Below are 16217 nucleotides of genomic sequence, written 5' to 3' on the forward strand. Positions count from 1 at the left end.
TCAATAGAAACTAAATTTTAGGAAATTCTTTAAAGCTGATTGAATCCATAACAACTTTCACATTCTGATAAATGTGATTCCCACCAGTGGTGGGATTCAAATATGTGAACAACTGGTTCTCTGTGTGGATGCCCCTTCCGGAAGTCCATTCTGGGTCTGGGCAACAAAAATTAGCTACCAGTTCTGCCAAAGTGGTGCGAACCGGCTGAATCCCACAACTAATACCCACCCAATTGGGTATTAAAAACATTTATGAATATAACTGAAGAAGTAGGATGGCACTATTCCTGTCCAAAATTTGTATTTATTATAGTGAAACACAGGTGTTTTTTTATTATAGGAAAATACATTATCATCCAATAATGTGATAACTTCTTTAGTATCTGAAAATCAAAATGCATACAATATTGTATGATTGGTCTGCAAATCTCTCTGCTTTTATTTTGCTCAAAAGTATGTGAGATCCATACAGATTAAAGCTACAGTGGGCAAAAGATAGAGGTCATTCCCTGCTGCAAATTGATTTAGCAACAATAAAGATAAAAAAGGTATCCCATATATTTAATATATATATGTACAATATAGCATAGCCAGAAGTACCTCATCTAAACTCATTTCTGCTCTTCTTCTCTGGAGATTTCCCTTAAATTTCTTTGTGGTAATCTACACTCTTGTTTTTCATTTAGCTACTAAATTTCTAAGTTGGCCTTTACTGCTAAGCTAAAGGTATCCTTTTCTATGCCTCTGGGCATATAGTTAAGGTTTCTAAGGTCTATACTGTACACATGGGAACAACAAATACAGTAACCACTATTTTTCAGAAAAAAATCCCTCTATGTGCCTTTAGACACACCTTGCATCTGTCACTACTGTTTTCTATAAAAATCACTATAGCATCTTCAACTGCTGTAACCTCATCAAGAACTGACACATTATTCTAGACTCTCTGAGGGTCGGTGGATATAAAGAAGTCTGTCAGACATGGTAATGCAGCACCCACATTTCCTCCACACTCCTGTTTCTTCCCATAGTTGCTGCTGTTGTTATTAAACTTTTGTATTCCCCAGGTTTTTTTCCTTGTCTTAATCTTAGCTCCATGATCTTGTGGCTTGTTTGTTTGGCTATATTTGTGTCCTTATCAGAAGGGTAAACTAATCCTATCTTACTATTTCCTTGGAGAAGATAAAAACGTTGGAGCCTTTTTTCTTGAAGACTTGCTGAAGAAGCATGTAAATATCATACAGATACCATTCCATTCAGGCAGCTGGATTAGACTTCCAAGGGGGACAAGGAAAGGAGAATTGCCAGGAACACAGGAGACAAGAGAAGGGCCCCAAGGAGGAAGATGGCATGCCAGTGGCAATAATGAGTTCTTGGAAATGTGTTAACCAGACAGAGAAGATAAATTGGGAAGTACATCACCACTAGAATGGTGAAATTTGAAATTTTAGTGTAGAAAGCAAGCTTCAACTACCTAAGATAGTTCTAAAATCCTAACTCTCCAGGATTCTCAACTCCAGCAGGGCCAACAAAAATTCTACCAAGGAATAAAAACATGGTAGTAGTGGGAGACAAAAGCAGCTATGTGCAATTTAGATACGTTATTGTGACAAATGTGCTGGGTTCCAGGTGCTGGGTTCCATGTACAACCACTTTTTTGTTCCTTGGGAATCTTATATTGGAATTAGGATGCTGGAACTATCTTAGGTGGATGAAGCTTGTTTTCCATACTAAAATTTCAAAGCTCAGGATGTGGTAAAAAGATTACCACTCTTTCTTACTTATCAATTACTTACTTACTAATGGTCAAGATCAAGAAAGGAAGTGAACATCTGCCAACAAATATATCATGACGGTGAAAAATGCATTTCTAGACCATGATGTAGTCACTGATATTAAAAAACCCTCCTAGGCAGGAAAGGCAGGAATAAATGGAAAAAGACTTATATATCTTATCAAAAGTATTTTAAATGAAATTATAAGGAAAAAGGAGACAACATCACAGACTGCTAGATATTAGGAACATAGTTGCATGTGGTAATAGAGGAAGCATAAAACAGGTAAGAGTACTCAGACACACTACAGTAAAGGAGACCAATAAGCAAAGCACAGAGTAACAAACTACAGGATTTGAAGGGAAGCAAATATAATCTGTTTTGCATTATGTAAATCTGCTTGGTTTGGAATGAACTGATCGGACAATTTGTTCAAAGGAAAACAACACAGTAAAAGGGTGACTGGTTTATGAAGAAACAACACACTTGTGAAGAAATTCATGTCTCTAAATAAGAGATGTCTCTGAATCAGTGGTTGGATTCAGCCAGTTCGTACCACTTCAGCAGAACCGGTAGCTATTTTTTTGTTGCCCAGGCCCAGAACGGATTTCTGGAAGTGGCAGCCACACAGATAACCGGTTGTGAATTTGAATCCCACCACTGCTCTGAATATGATAGTTCTGTTCATATTACTGCTTAAAAGCAGTAGTATTCTGCTCATAATACTATTAGAGAATACTAATTGAAAAAAATGATAATTGGAAATAATAATCATAATGTTCATAGAGGATTATTAGGCTTTCTTCAGTTGAAAAAAATTATCAGCCATGAATGTTTTTGAAATAAGATAATTTTTTAAACTTGTATGCCACCTGACTCTCAATGAATTATTGGTTACATACTCATATTTATTTAAAATTGTTTCCTAAATTTATCTAATAAACAACCAGAATAGTTTCAAAATTAAATGAAATCTTTTATTATAGAGCATATTATTTCTATAGTTTACCCATAAATTTCCATTTCTTGTATTTTGAGCAGCTTAATACCATGCCCACTGACATACACTATTCTGTTCCTAATGCTGTTATTATGCCTCAAAAAGAAATTCTCTTGCAGCTGCTTATATCTGATAACACAAGGCCTTTTCTTGGCTGAAGTATGATTGGACCATCTGTTCACTAGCAGAAGGCATTTGAACTGGTATTGAAGTTCTGAGGACAGGTGGGATTCACACTCACTCTTTGATTGCTTCACTTGAATAAATCTATATAAATAAAAATGTAAATGTTCGTTTGTTCAAAATCTTAAATCTCCGAAAGTTCTTCACCAATTGGTTTGGAATTTTGAAACAACGTTGCATTCGAATACGGGCGTGTTTTTATATACCTACTATTATATAGATGTCACACCTGTGACAGGTAAAAACATGTTTTTGAAAAACAGCGCCATCTGTTGGACGTAAAAGCAACACACGCTACATATTACAAACGTGCGCTTTCTCTTTTCTTTCTTTTCCATTTAACCAGACTGAGTCACAGCAACGCGTGGCCGGGTACAGCTAGTATAGAATAAAAATAGTTTCCTGCTACTATTTACTGTTATTCCATTATCTATTCTAGCAGAAGGAACTGTCATTCTTTGAATCTAAAGAAAATTCCTTTTACTATAAACATTTTTATGAAGATACTAATCATTAGCTTTCCATTGAAGTATTGCTGTTTTGCTTTGATTTCTGATTTACCACTGTTCTTATTTCTATGTTCTTGTTTTACAAATCATTTAGACCCTTGTTTGGATTAGAGCCATATATACTGTAAATAGTATATGTGGCTCTAATGCTAGGTGAAACACCAAGCATGAAGTAGACTTCATCAAACAAGCCCTGAGATAGGGTCTGGTCCAGTGGTGGGATTCATCCGGTTCGCGCCACTTCGGCAGAACTGGTAGCTAATTTTTTGTTGCCCAGGCCCAGAATGGACTTCCGGAAGCAGCATCCACACAGAACCCTGGTTGTTCACATATTTGAATCCCACCACTGGTCTGGTCTAACTGCAACCCTGTTTGTTTGCAGCTGAAGCAGAGGAATTCAAGTGGAGCCAGTTCTTTTCAGAACTTGTCTTAGAAGTGAAACTCTGGAGACCAATTGTAGTCCTTTGCTAATTAGGCACATACAAGATAAAGCTCTATGAAAAGAGAGAGTCACACAAAAAAAAATCAACATGACTTCAATCGCAGGCCACCACACATGCATAAATCAAGTAATTTATACAGTTGAGATTATTTTTTATTCATAAAAAATGATGGCAATATTAGTAAGGATTTGACACTTGTTGTTCAGTCAGATTTTAGAGGTAGCTTGTCCTAGGTTGTATAATCTAACCTTACACTGAATGAATCTCCACTGTCCAGAAAGATCACACTATCAAAATATAATATTATAGTTTTATGCAAGTTTTTGGCAAACAAGAAGTAAAATAGAAAGTGTTAAGAGGTATGTCTGTCCTATTTTTTTTAAAAAAAGAAGTTTCCCACCATGATGAATATTTAGAGCCTGACACTGCAATGTCCAATGAAAACCCCAGACTATCAAAAACAAAAATTAAACTTTGGTTCCTGGGACGTTATCTATTCCAGTTTTAATACATTCAGAATTTAGTTACAAACCAAACTGGAAAGGAAGAATAAGAAGAAGCAATGGATGTTAATTTTAATCTACTTGGTACAGTGTTTCTGTATGGATTCACAAAACTTGTTATAGCAATAGCAAGCAACAGCATTTAGACTTATATACCACCTCATAGTGCTTTACAGCCCTCTCTAAGCGGTTTACAGAGTCAGCATATTGCCCCCAACAATTTGGGTCCTCCTTTTACCAACCTAGGAATGATGGAAGGCTGAATCAACCTTGAGCTGGTAAGGATTGAATTCCTGGCAGTCAGCTAAATTAGCCTGCAATACTGCATTCTAACCACTGTGCTCCTATAACTGAACGGGCATTAAAAATATTGGCTTCTGTTGATCTTTAGTTTAACGTAATGGTTTCTTTGAACAGTATTCATATTGTGCAATATGTGTGAACTGCATTTGCATTATCACATTTCATATTTTGTTCTAAACTATATATTATTTATTTTATATATTTCCCATCTACTACCCAACATCTGAAGAAATAGACTACTATTTTGTCATATAAATTTAGTCTCAAATTGCCATTCATCAACAATTGTGCTCTGTGCATAACATACAGTATAACCGAGCTTTCAAGATATTTTATTTTATATCCAATGAAACTGACTAAAGATTAATTTAGGAAGTCATATAATATAAAGCAATCTTCCTTAATCTATTACTTATCCTCAAATATTGTATTTCCTAGCTTCCTTCAAATACATAATTGGCCACTGTGGAGACACAAATAAAGACCAGGTACCTATGTAATGAGGTTGCTCATACACAGAAAAGTTCACACATGCTCTGTTTTCTGTTTCTTCTAGCTCAAATATCACAGCAATACAGTAAAAGACAACTAAACAGGGCACTGGAAATCAAAAACTTGCTTGGCTACCGTATTTGTACATAATTAGGTTCTCTTTAGCCTTAGGGAAGAAAAAGTCATGAAGGAGAATATTGAACAGCTCTTGAAACCATCCATAATCAAATGCTGTTCATATTCATTTAAAATATTTATTTCTAAATATGTGCCGAAAGGATGAGTTGCAGGCTATTGCTTATTCTATACCAGGGGTTCCCAATCGGGGGTGTGAGACAATATTCCAGGGAGTGCGAAAACTTGGGTTTCAAAAATTATAGTGTATATGCATAATTTGTGCCATTATTTTGAACTTTTGTAAGGGGTGGGAGAATATATCAGAAGCGTTCTAGGGGTGCAGGGTACAGAAAAGGTTTGGAAACCGCTGTTACACACACACACACACACACACACAGACACCTTTTTTGAAAGGAAAGCAGACATAGGTCAGCTGTGTAATAGCTGAACTACCAAAAGTACGAGTCCACCTGAACCCCTATCTGTGCAATGGGCAGTATCCAGACATGGCCATCAACTACAATTTCACCAGATTAAGAACTACAAATATAAATTGTTATTTTTATGTCAACTTTAAAATTTTACAAAGTTGCAAATGCTGCATTTTATCACATTCTTAAATGTATGCTTATGTATTCCCATGCCAATGGCCTCACTTTGTCCTTCTTGAGCTTGATAATGAAACAGAGAAAAAGGTTAAAAGCACATTTCTGGTTCCCTCAAAACAAACACTCTTTTTTGTGCTCATGTTTATCATTAAATTGAATTTCTTAGCTAGCTGAAGATGACAGCTTCAGCTATGTTTATACCCTTCCAATCCAGCCACTACTGCTTCCATAAATCCCTATGAAGAGAAAGTATTGATTCAATCAAGGGTCATGCCTAGACATTACAAGAAAGGCTTAAAATCCTTCACTGAATCTGGAGGTTCTGATGTGATTAGTTCAGCTGCTACAGTGATGCTAATTAGATAGAAGAAAAACATAAAAGAAATTATTAAGAAAACAACTTTAAATTCCTGATTTTGAGCAGTAGTGCAATTATGGTTATCTTATCTAGAAAAAAATGCTCTGACAATGGTATTTTTAAAAAGTAAATCTTTTTGGGGAAATAAGTCTGAACAGGCTTGTTAAAAATATGACTATGGAAAAGCTAAGTAGTTTTTTTTCTTTTTGTAGAAAACATGATCAGTGTGATAAGAATAAATAAATCACTGATCACTCTTATTACATGCAAGAGAGACAAAAAGAATGACTTCTTCACACATATAATTAACTGCAAAACTCATTTTCACAGGACATTTTTGTCTTCAACAAATAAAATAACTTTATTGGGACTAGGTTAAGGGATAACCATAGTATTCATGTTACACTACCATTTTCTGAGACTGCAACTCTCTATCAGATGCTGAAGATTAACAGCAGGTGATGGTTGATGACATGTTATATTAAATCAAGGAATTCAATAGTAAATACAATTTTCATCCAACTTCACCTCTCAGAGACTACAAAGTATACCTGTTTGGAACATTCTTTCTGATTTCAGCAGTACCTCAGGCAGATGACATGATGTACCTCTAAATCTGTAAGCAGAAATGTATGCAAATGAACCTTTTGGATATAGGTTTAGTGCAATGAATACAAATGAGTCGTTTAAGAAAGCAGTTTGAAAATGAACCAAAGGAAGGAAGAAACCAGAATAAAGTGAACACTGAGAAGGATTTGAAAAATTTGAAGAGGAGACTAGTTACCTAAAACTAAAATCACATTTTAAAGAGGAAGCTGAACAGACAAACATCCCAAATCCAAAACCAAATGAAGAGTAGGACAAAGTACTACGATTTTTTTAAAAAAGGAATAGCACCTTTATTGCACTAACTACAATTACATCCATATTTTTCCTAACATTATTTTTCCACATAAGCAAATCATTATGGTTTCTTCATGAAAAGTTGCATTGTTGTGAATGTGAATGAACTGTCTGTATAATAGCAAGAGGCAGACAACATTTAAGAAAAAACCTAATAACATAAACATTGCCCAGTAAACTGAGAACTCTTTATCATCCATATATCAATTTCCACAAGACAAAATAGATGCTGCCTAATAATTCAAACCCTTGCCCCCACTCTACAGGCATCCATCTTCACACACATATGCATGGATCAATGGGATGGTGAAACTGGTATGTGACTTGGCATAAGAGTCTATATAATTGCAAAAACAAATCAGGACAGAGCTGATTCTCAGTTCTCATGGACAATATTCTTTAAATCACAAATGCTACTTTTCAAGTTTAAATACCCCTGATAGTCTTTATCCAAGATGAAAGAAGATTCATGGAACCAATCAACCAATCAATCATATAAAAATATTAAAGAATATGCCACTGTACATTTATTAGTCTTTTATGCCAGGGGAATCTTTGTTGTCTTTGCTGCTGCTGCTGCAATAAATTAGCTGAGTTTAATATAAAGAACAATTATATTCTAAGAAAAACAAACTTTGGTAAATGTTTTTTTTAATTCTCTGACCTGAATGACTCAGACATGTATAAACTGGAAGGCCCAGCTCTTTTTCACAAGCTCGCCTCTGCTTTCCCCCCTTTTTTTAACACATTCTCCACCCATCTCACACACCCCAAACACACACACACACACAATCATTAGCTTTTGCTCCTTCATTTTCACTGCATCAAGCAAGAATGTCTCTTGATTGACTTGAGTTACAGCTGGTAATTAATGTTTTATACATATTGAAGAAAAACATTTTGTGGGCTTTTTTTCTTTCATAAAAGATCTCAGTGAGGACTACTGTGACCCAGCGTCTGAGAACTGTGAATAGTTATACAATGTTAAGTACATTTTAAAGTCAGAATTCCACTGAAGCATCCTAGTGTTATTTCAGGATAATATAAAGAAAGGATTACATGAGCAGAAAAACAAACTCAGTGGAAATCCAACAGGTGAATGTAGTACAAGAATAAGCATTTTGCTATTTTCAAATGCTGGCTGTAGATCGGAAATCTCTCTTTACTGGCATAAAAATACACAAATGGGGAGCTCATTAATATATGCAACAGATTTCATTCAGTAACAATAAGCACGTAGTGAATATCTTCACAAAATCCATAGCTGCATCTCTAATTTGCAAGGAATTCTGAAAGTCACTTAGGCACTTTGGACCTTTCACACATCACAGTAATTAAAAGGGGATGCACTTCTGGGTGGCTGAGTATTATCTGTGGATGATGCAAGCACATGGACCTTTCCCATCTACCAGGTACTAAAGCAGGAGGGAGGATCTACCCAGGTTAGCCGCAATTGCATCATTCATCTGAAGATCCTCACCCCTGAGAGTAGACTTCAGGAAACATCCCACACACCTCAATAATATGCAGAATATAGGAGGGACAACCAAGGAAAGATACTTTGGTAAAGCAAAAATCAATTCATTTTTTTATATTACAATTTCACTATTTTAGGGATTTGTGGATTTTTTTCCCTTTAATCCAAAATTAATTAGAGAAAACTTTTTCTGAGGAAAGAGTAAGAAGAAAAAAATCCAAAGGAATATAATTTTCCATTGGGGGGGAGAGAGAAAGAGAGGGACAGCGATGGAGGGAGAGAGGGAGGGAGGGAGAGAGAGGAGAGAGAGAGGGGGGGGGAGGGGGTGACAGATTGTTTTCAAGGAACTTTTCTTTGAACTCAGGAAACCAAGCAAAACAAAATCCCCATTCTATATCTTATGACAGGTTAAATTTTTGACTTTCATATGTATCTATAGTTCTTATGGCTCCCATGTACTGACCTCCATGGCTTGCATTTTTTTTTCTCCATAACTTTAATCTGTCCAGACCATTCAAATGTGGGGGGGTTCATTTTTTAAAACAATAAAAACACTTAAAATTGACAGAAACTTGATAAAAAGTTTTAAAAGTGCATTTACAATATTTTGAAAAACTCTATACTTTTTCAATATAATGAGTAACATACTTGAATTATATGGTACAATAAAGTAGTTAAGATATGCAACAGCTACTTTTTATGAGCTACCCAGCAGACTGCATATAGTAGTTACTTGCAACACTAGTGCCATATATCACATCAAAATTGTCCCTCCTGTGAGATGAATAAAATAGTTGCCTTAGGCATCTGTTCATCAGCTATTTAGTTATCAATATATATTAATATTTATTAGTAAATAAACATTTGTTCTGCCAAATGTAGGGGAAAATAGCTATGAGACTTTCTCTTTGTAAGCCAAAATAGTTGGCTTTGGTTATTAAGCACTTTGAATGCAGGACCTGAACCTTTTGTTACACACTTAAGAAGTAAAAATGCTGCTCACATAAACTGAATGATATGATGTTTTCTCATACAATGCCAAACCCAATATGATAGCAGTCCTTGGTAATTCTCTGACCCATACATAACACTGAAATCACATGACATGTGTAATTTCATAACGTCCAAAGGACTGATGTATTTTTTCATTCTAAAATGCTGATCAATGACCGTACTATATTTATTCACTGTCACTACTAATGATTATGAAAATTTATTTATTTTGTATTCCTGAAAACAGCCATCTTTAAGAATGAAGCAGAAGGCAGCTGATAGACAATGCAATATCCTTCTTTGAAAAACTGAACATCCTGTTAGTTTTTTAAATACATACAAAATAGGATACTCCAAACTCTCAGATAACACAAATGACTCTTCAGGAAGAGGAAAAGAGGAAGAGGAAAAACATGCAACTGACAAATTCCTAATTGATGTGGTTTGTGTTTTTTAAAGACATGCATTGTCTTGCCTCCAAATTATTGGCCAAAACATATTTGGGATTTGGTTTTAACAGCAGGAAGAGATTACCCAGGCTTGCAGTGTAGAACATGTAGCTTATATTTATGCAAGCAAAGATTTCTATATACATAGAATTTCATGAACAGGAGATGCAAAGCCTTGCAGCCTTCCACCACATCAACATGCAACAGAGCATCTGTATGAGACACAAAACCTGTCTGTCAGTTTGTGAACAACACACTCCTGTTCCCTGCAGCAAGGAATATTTCATAAACTAATCACAGCAAAACAAGATATGTACTCTCGTACTACAGAACTGTTGAAAAGGATGCAGTATATCTGCAGCCAAAGTATTGTATACTCAGCTCATAATCTGGGAATGCTGCCTTTAGGAAAGTTTCATCATCTCATCCTTGCACACTTACGCCTACAGATTATTTCAAATATTTTATCAGAAACCCTAAACCTCTGATGAGTGCTATTATAGAATGAATACTGATAGAAAAGTTGTGCTTGCAAGAAAATAATGACATAGTCTACTAATCATCTTTGTTGCTTTTTACATTATGGAAGAACTGCATTCAATAAAGCCTCCTGGGATGTTCATACATGCAGTAAGAGATGGGTTACAGTAAGTGATTTATGAAAAATCAATTCCTATAATAACCAAGGAGTTCAGAAAATTTCAAAGGGAAAGAAAAAGAAAGGGAGGATCAAGAGTTAGTGTTTCCATTTGATTTATTAGAAGTCTTTAAAGACATCAGGCAGAAAAGAAATACATAATCTGCCAAATCATAAAACCATGAAAAACCTGCATGCTGAAATGAAAAAGTTATGAAAAGTTTCCTAGCATCACTACCTAAGTTTGATTTCGATTTATGATGAATGAAATTGGCTGGGTTCTACTGGCTTATTACTATATAACCCACTTACTGTAATAATCAGGTCTCTGCTTCCTCTTTTCAACCCTCTCTACCCCCAAGGAGAAAGCTTTTTCACCTCTTCATTCCCTCCTCCCCGTTTCAGCATTTAATGGTATACAAACAATACCCCCATGAGTTTGCAATATTTGCAGCATGAGGCAGAATTAAGTTGTTTTTAAATGAGACATGAAATAGGCTAAAATAATAAAAGCTCCTCTCAGAGTTGACTCTGCTTTTTTCTTCCCACCCTCCTGTCTTTTTTTTCTCTTTCCATTTCTGGCATTTCTAGTGTTAATAGGCAGTGCATTATCTGGCTGTGATTACAGCAACAGTCTTCTAGCTTCCTTTCCAGTTACATTACATGGCAAATGATAGATAGATAGATAGATAGATAGATAGATAGATAGATAGATAGATAGATAGATAGATAGATAGATAGATAGATAGATAGATAGATAGATAGATAGATAGAGACAGATGAGTCCTGCTTATCCTTGTTGCTCATGTGGAAAAGGAATGAAATGCAGGCTTTTTCCTTCTACCTCTTTCTTCTACCCCTCCCCTTCTTTCAGCTTCATGGGTGTGGCATAGTTCAAACCTCTCTTTCTCTTAAGAATTAATGTGTTGAAACCAGAAATATATTAAGTAAGATAAGAATAATTTCAACTACAAGTGAGAATCGCTGATTCCCATTTTAATAATTCATTCTGTTCACTATTGAGCATCCACGTACTTATCTCCTGTATACATATATGCGTACAGGAGATACTGCTTCATGGAGAAGCATATCTAGTCAATTCAATACCTCCAGACACAGAATGTGATATCAGCTTCAGGACTGCATGATTACAATTGTCCAACTCCACATTCCTATTTGCCATCTGCAGTGCCTATCAACATTGACAGAATGTGTTTTGAAACCATAAGGGGTATGTTAAAAATCAGGCTAGTGCCACTGTAAGGTCAGTAGGTTTTTATCATTTCACTACAACCTAGACAAATTGGTCAGGGCAGATGAAATGTATCATAAAACCCAATCATATTATAGAATTAATTTTATTTATATCTTAAATTTATCTTTATAGGATACAATGTATCTGACAAACACATGGGTATGGGCAAATGCAGATATGCACCCTATATAATTAACATACAATTTCTGTTACTTGCATTTTGCATACAAATCCAAGGAGGGATTCCCTAGATAGCAAGGAGACCTCCCTATGATTTAGAAACACCCACTTCCTATCCTAGTAATTTGATGGCATCAGTCTTATTTAGCCTTTCCTTTTCTGAATGGCTGTGGAGACAAGGGTCAAATAGGGGGAAAGGGTCTGCCCTTTTTCAGATGAGAATTTTATGGAATGGTTTAAAACTTTTTGTGCATTTTTTGGGGTAAGTGTAATTGGCTTATGCATATACAAAATGCAGTATGGCTCAAAGGGTAAGACTGGGGATACATGTGTAGGTGGGTGTGTCAAAGTAGAAGTTGCACTTCAATGTGCAGTTATAAATATGTGTACCAGAATATACATTTCTGGGTGTGTCTCTTTGTGTCTGCAAAAAATACATTGATTTATATATTGACGAGTATGTTTAGATCTATACCATTTCTGACTGTATTCTTGCATTAATGAAAATACGTCACGTAAAGGATGTATGAAGAGGTTTGCCTTTTGATTGTGCTTGTATTTTTTGTGATTTAGCAGCTTCTTTGTCACAGATTCATATATCTATAAAAATCATGAAAAAATGGGATCTCTAAGGCAAGAAATGGATTTTTCCCACCTCTTTTGTAGCTCAGTTTTGAAAAGATGATTGACATGGTTTTTACAGCCTATCATTTCCAAACCTTGAAAGGATTCTACCTTATTTGAACAGTTACTAAGCTTCACCATTCACTGTTTTTAATTTATTTTTCTGTCTGCCTTCTACCTCCTCCTTCCTTTTTTTCAGCCCATGATCTTCTGGCTAATCCATGTTTTATTTCCATATTATTTCAGGTTTTACTAAGTGCAATACCAACAGAAGTCCCAAACATGTATGGAGAATAATAACACTATTGCAAAGGGGAGTTTGTCTCACCAGCCCCACCCTAGTGGTTTGCCAGACTACCTTTCCAACAATATGCTGCTTGGAAAATATATTTTTACATTTTTTAATCAAATATATCTACAGTAATTATTTCAACCAATATTTTATAGGATCATATTATTTTCCTTATTGTTAGAATACCTCATTAGGCAATATCAGTTTTTAAAAGAGTAAATTTTCTTTCACTGAAAAAGTGCATTTCTCTTTAAGAAACATATAGTAAAGCCTTTTTACAGGTACAGATATCAAAAGGCCAAAAATCCTTTATGATTTCAATAAATCCACGTGGATAAATCCATATTATTCCTCCTAAAGCAGGATTTTGAGTACATTGATGATTCTAAGGAGAAAGAGTTTGGCATAATAAGTATATTGAGAGAAGAACAGAAGGACTGAGGGTATTTTTGCCCATTTTTATTCTGGATCATCCTTGTTTAGTGGCCAGGTGCAAGATGCCTTCCCAATATCTTCACAATCAACTTCTCCTGCCATTAAAATAAATTACCTTGGACCAATATCAGAGAAATTAGGTTTCCACCAAGTTAATTCTATTCCATCTTTCCTATCCCATCAGAGCTAAGACCTAACAGAGGCGTGGTCCTCTATCTCTTTACCAGATTGTGCAGAGTTGTTCAAATGCTTCTGGTATCAAAATGTTTGAAGAAGAAAGGACCCCAATTCTTCTTCTTAGCCATTTCTCCATCCTACCTACATCAAATTTCTCCTAGCAACTAATTTATTTTCAGCTTAGAAAAATACTATCATATTTAGGAGAAAAAGAAAATAAAAGATAATAAAAGGTAACTCTCTTCTCATTTACATTATCTTACAATGGAAGATGGGGAAACACCCATGATTCAAAATCTCTATACAGCATGCCCTTTAGTATCTAGCAGAGCGAACATTAACATATAAAACCTTTCTGATATGTTTTTGGAAAGATTTATATCGTATCTTCAGGAGAATGGACAGAATTGGAATTACTACCCTCCCTCCTTCACAGTTCAAGCCAAAATTAACTCTCTCCTCCTTTCAATCCACACCCTCCAAATCCAAGACAGACCCTTTCTAAGAAATGCCATCTTCATCCCCCACTTTCTCCTCTCTCAGGTGTTGGTACAGGGGGAGGGGGGTTCCCCTTGTTTTTCCCCAATTCTGATCATTACACAGCCTTCCCACCATCCACCTTCTGACTCCACAGGCAAAACATACACGCGTACACGCACACACCCCACTGCATTCATGGAAGGGGTGTGTGATCTGAGCCTTCGGTGCAAAGATGCTTAAAGAATTGCAAAGGAAAAAGCCCCTTAGAAGCAGTTGCCTCTCCCTCCAAGTGTATGTGCGTCTGTCTGTCTGCGTCTACACGCACAGACACACATTCAACACATACAGAAACATTAGTCAACAGCTTAGGAATTCCCCGACAGATATATACAAAAAAAATCTCCAGCTCTACCTGTTTTGTTCTTCTCATACAGCACAGCATGATTGTATTGTCCCCTTCTTCCTTGTGGTTCCTTCTTTCTCTCTCCTTTTTCCTCCTCTCTCTTTCACTCTCTCTTATCTCTCCCCCACCCTCTCCACTCCCTCCCCTCTCTCTCTTTCTCTCTCCCCCTCCTTCTTTCTTACACACACACACACATACACACTCACGGACGCACACTCAAACACACACACACACACACACACACTCAGACACACACGCAGACACCAGGGCAGTTAGCAGTAACTATAAGGTCCACCGCTATTGCTCATCACACATGCTGTTGCCCGCGCCTGCTCGCTCGCTTTCCCTTTCCCAGAATTGTTCGCTGGCAGCTCTCAGTGACTAGCCCTTCTCCCCACCCCCACCTCCCACCCCCACTATCAAGGCAACCACCCCTTTCAGTCCTTTGCCAGCCTCATGAATGTTTAAACATATCCAATCTGGATCCAATTACCCAGCGACTTTCCCACTGTTCAGAGATTGCTAGGAAAAAGGGGAGAGGAAGGGAAGTCCATTGCAGATTGCTCGGAGGGGTGTGGCAACTAGATATGGTGGTCGAAAAGCAGCTGCATTTCTTTGTGCGTCTTTTAAAAAAAACAATAAATAACTATTCACACATCATTATGTAGAAGAAGAACAAACAGGGGCTCTAGACTCCGGCAGAGGTTTTTGTATGTATGTATAAATGTCCCTCTCAAAGAACATTACAACATTACAACATGTTATAAGAACATGTGTTTTGGTTTTGCATGGGCAGAATACAGTTGACAAAACCACAAATGTCCCAATAGCCCTCAAACATATGTGCTTCTCATTTGTTACTTCTCTCAGTACATTTTCTAAGCTCATCCATTATGCAGCACTAGAAAAAAAAAATCCATGTGATGTCATTCTTTAAGTATACAAATCTATAGGCACACACTAGGAAGTCCATTCAATAGGACTTAAAAAAAAAACTTGCATGCACTATGGAGTTGTACATAACCCTTTATACACTGAGAACAATCCCCACTTAACACAGTGACAGGTGTATGGTAGCAGATGCATGAAATCAGACCAATATGGAGCAGACTTTATCTGGACCAGCCAGATAGTCAACTAAAGAAATACAGAACTACAATATTCCAAGCAGATATGCTTAACATCTCTCAATTCTATAGCAAGTTCTCCAATTCATCTTTTGTCCAAACCAGTGGTTCCATTTACTGTATGCATTGGTTTTACCAGTCTGTTTTAAAATCTCTGAATATTCTACTAAAAACCAACCTTAAAGAGAACAAGTCTCGACTTAAACAACAATTGAGCCTAAATTTCTGTTGTTAAGTGAGACATTTGTTAAGTGAGTTTTTCTCCATTTTACAGCCTTTCTTGTCACAGTTGTTAAGTGAATCTGGTTTCCTTATTGATTTTGCTTATCAAAATGTTGTAAAATGGGATCACATGATCTTGGGACACCGCAATGGTCATAAGTTGCCAAGCATCTGAATTTTGATCACATGATCATGGGGCGATCAGTATGAAAAACAGTCATAAGTCATTTTTTTTCAGTGCCATTGTAACTTTGAACGGTCACTAAAGGAAC

At 36.2% G+C, this 16217-nt stretch overlaps 1 protein-coding gene across 1 annotated transcript in view; it reads right to left on the reverse strand.

The window, feature by feature from the left end:
* GAP43 (growth associated protein 43) overlaps nt 1–14670 on the reverse strand; it is a 62629-nt gene extending 47959 nt beyond the window's left edge. Inside the window, exon 1 of the mRNA XM_015813611.1 lies at nt 14606–14670. Within this exon, the coding sequence (XP_015669097.1) occupies nt 14606–14635 (30 nt within the window). The 5' untranslated portion in view covers nt 14636–14670. The remainder of the gene's footprint in view (nt 1–14605) is intronic.
* Nucleotides 14671–16217: the final 1547 nt, after the last annotated feature.

The sequence above is a fragment of the Protobothrops mucrosquamatus genome, unplaced genomic scaffold (assembly GCF_001527695.2).
Source record: "Protobothrops mucrosquamatus isolate PMUCROS unplaced genomic scaffold, P.Mucros_1.0 scaffold174, whole genome shotgun sequence".
Taxonomy (NCBI): Eukaryota; Metazoa; Chordata; class Lepidosauria; order Squamata; family Viperidae; genus Protobothrops; species Protobothrops mucrosquamatus.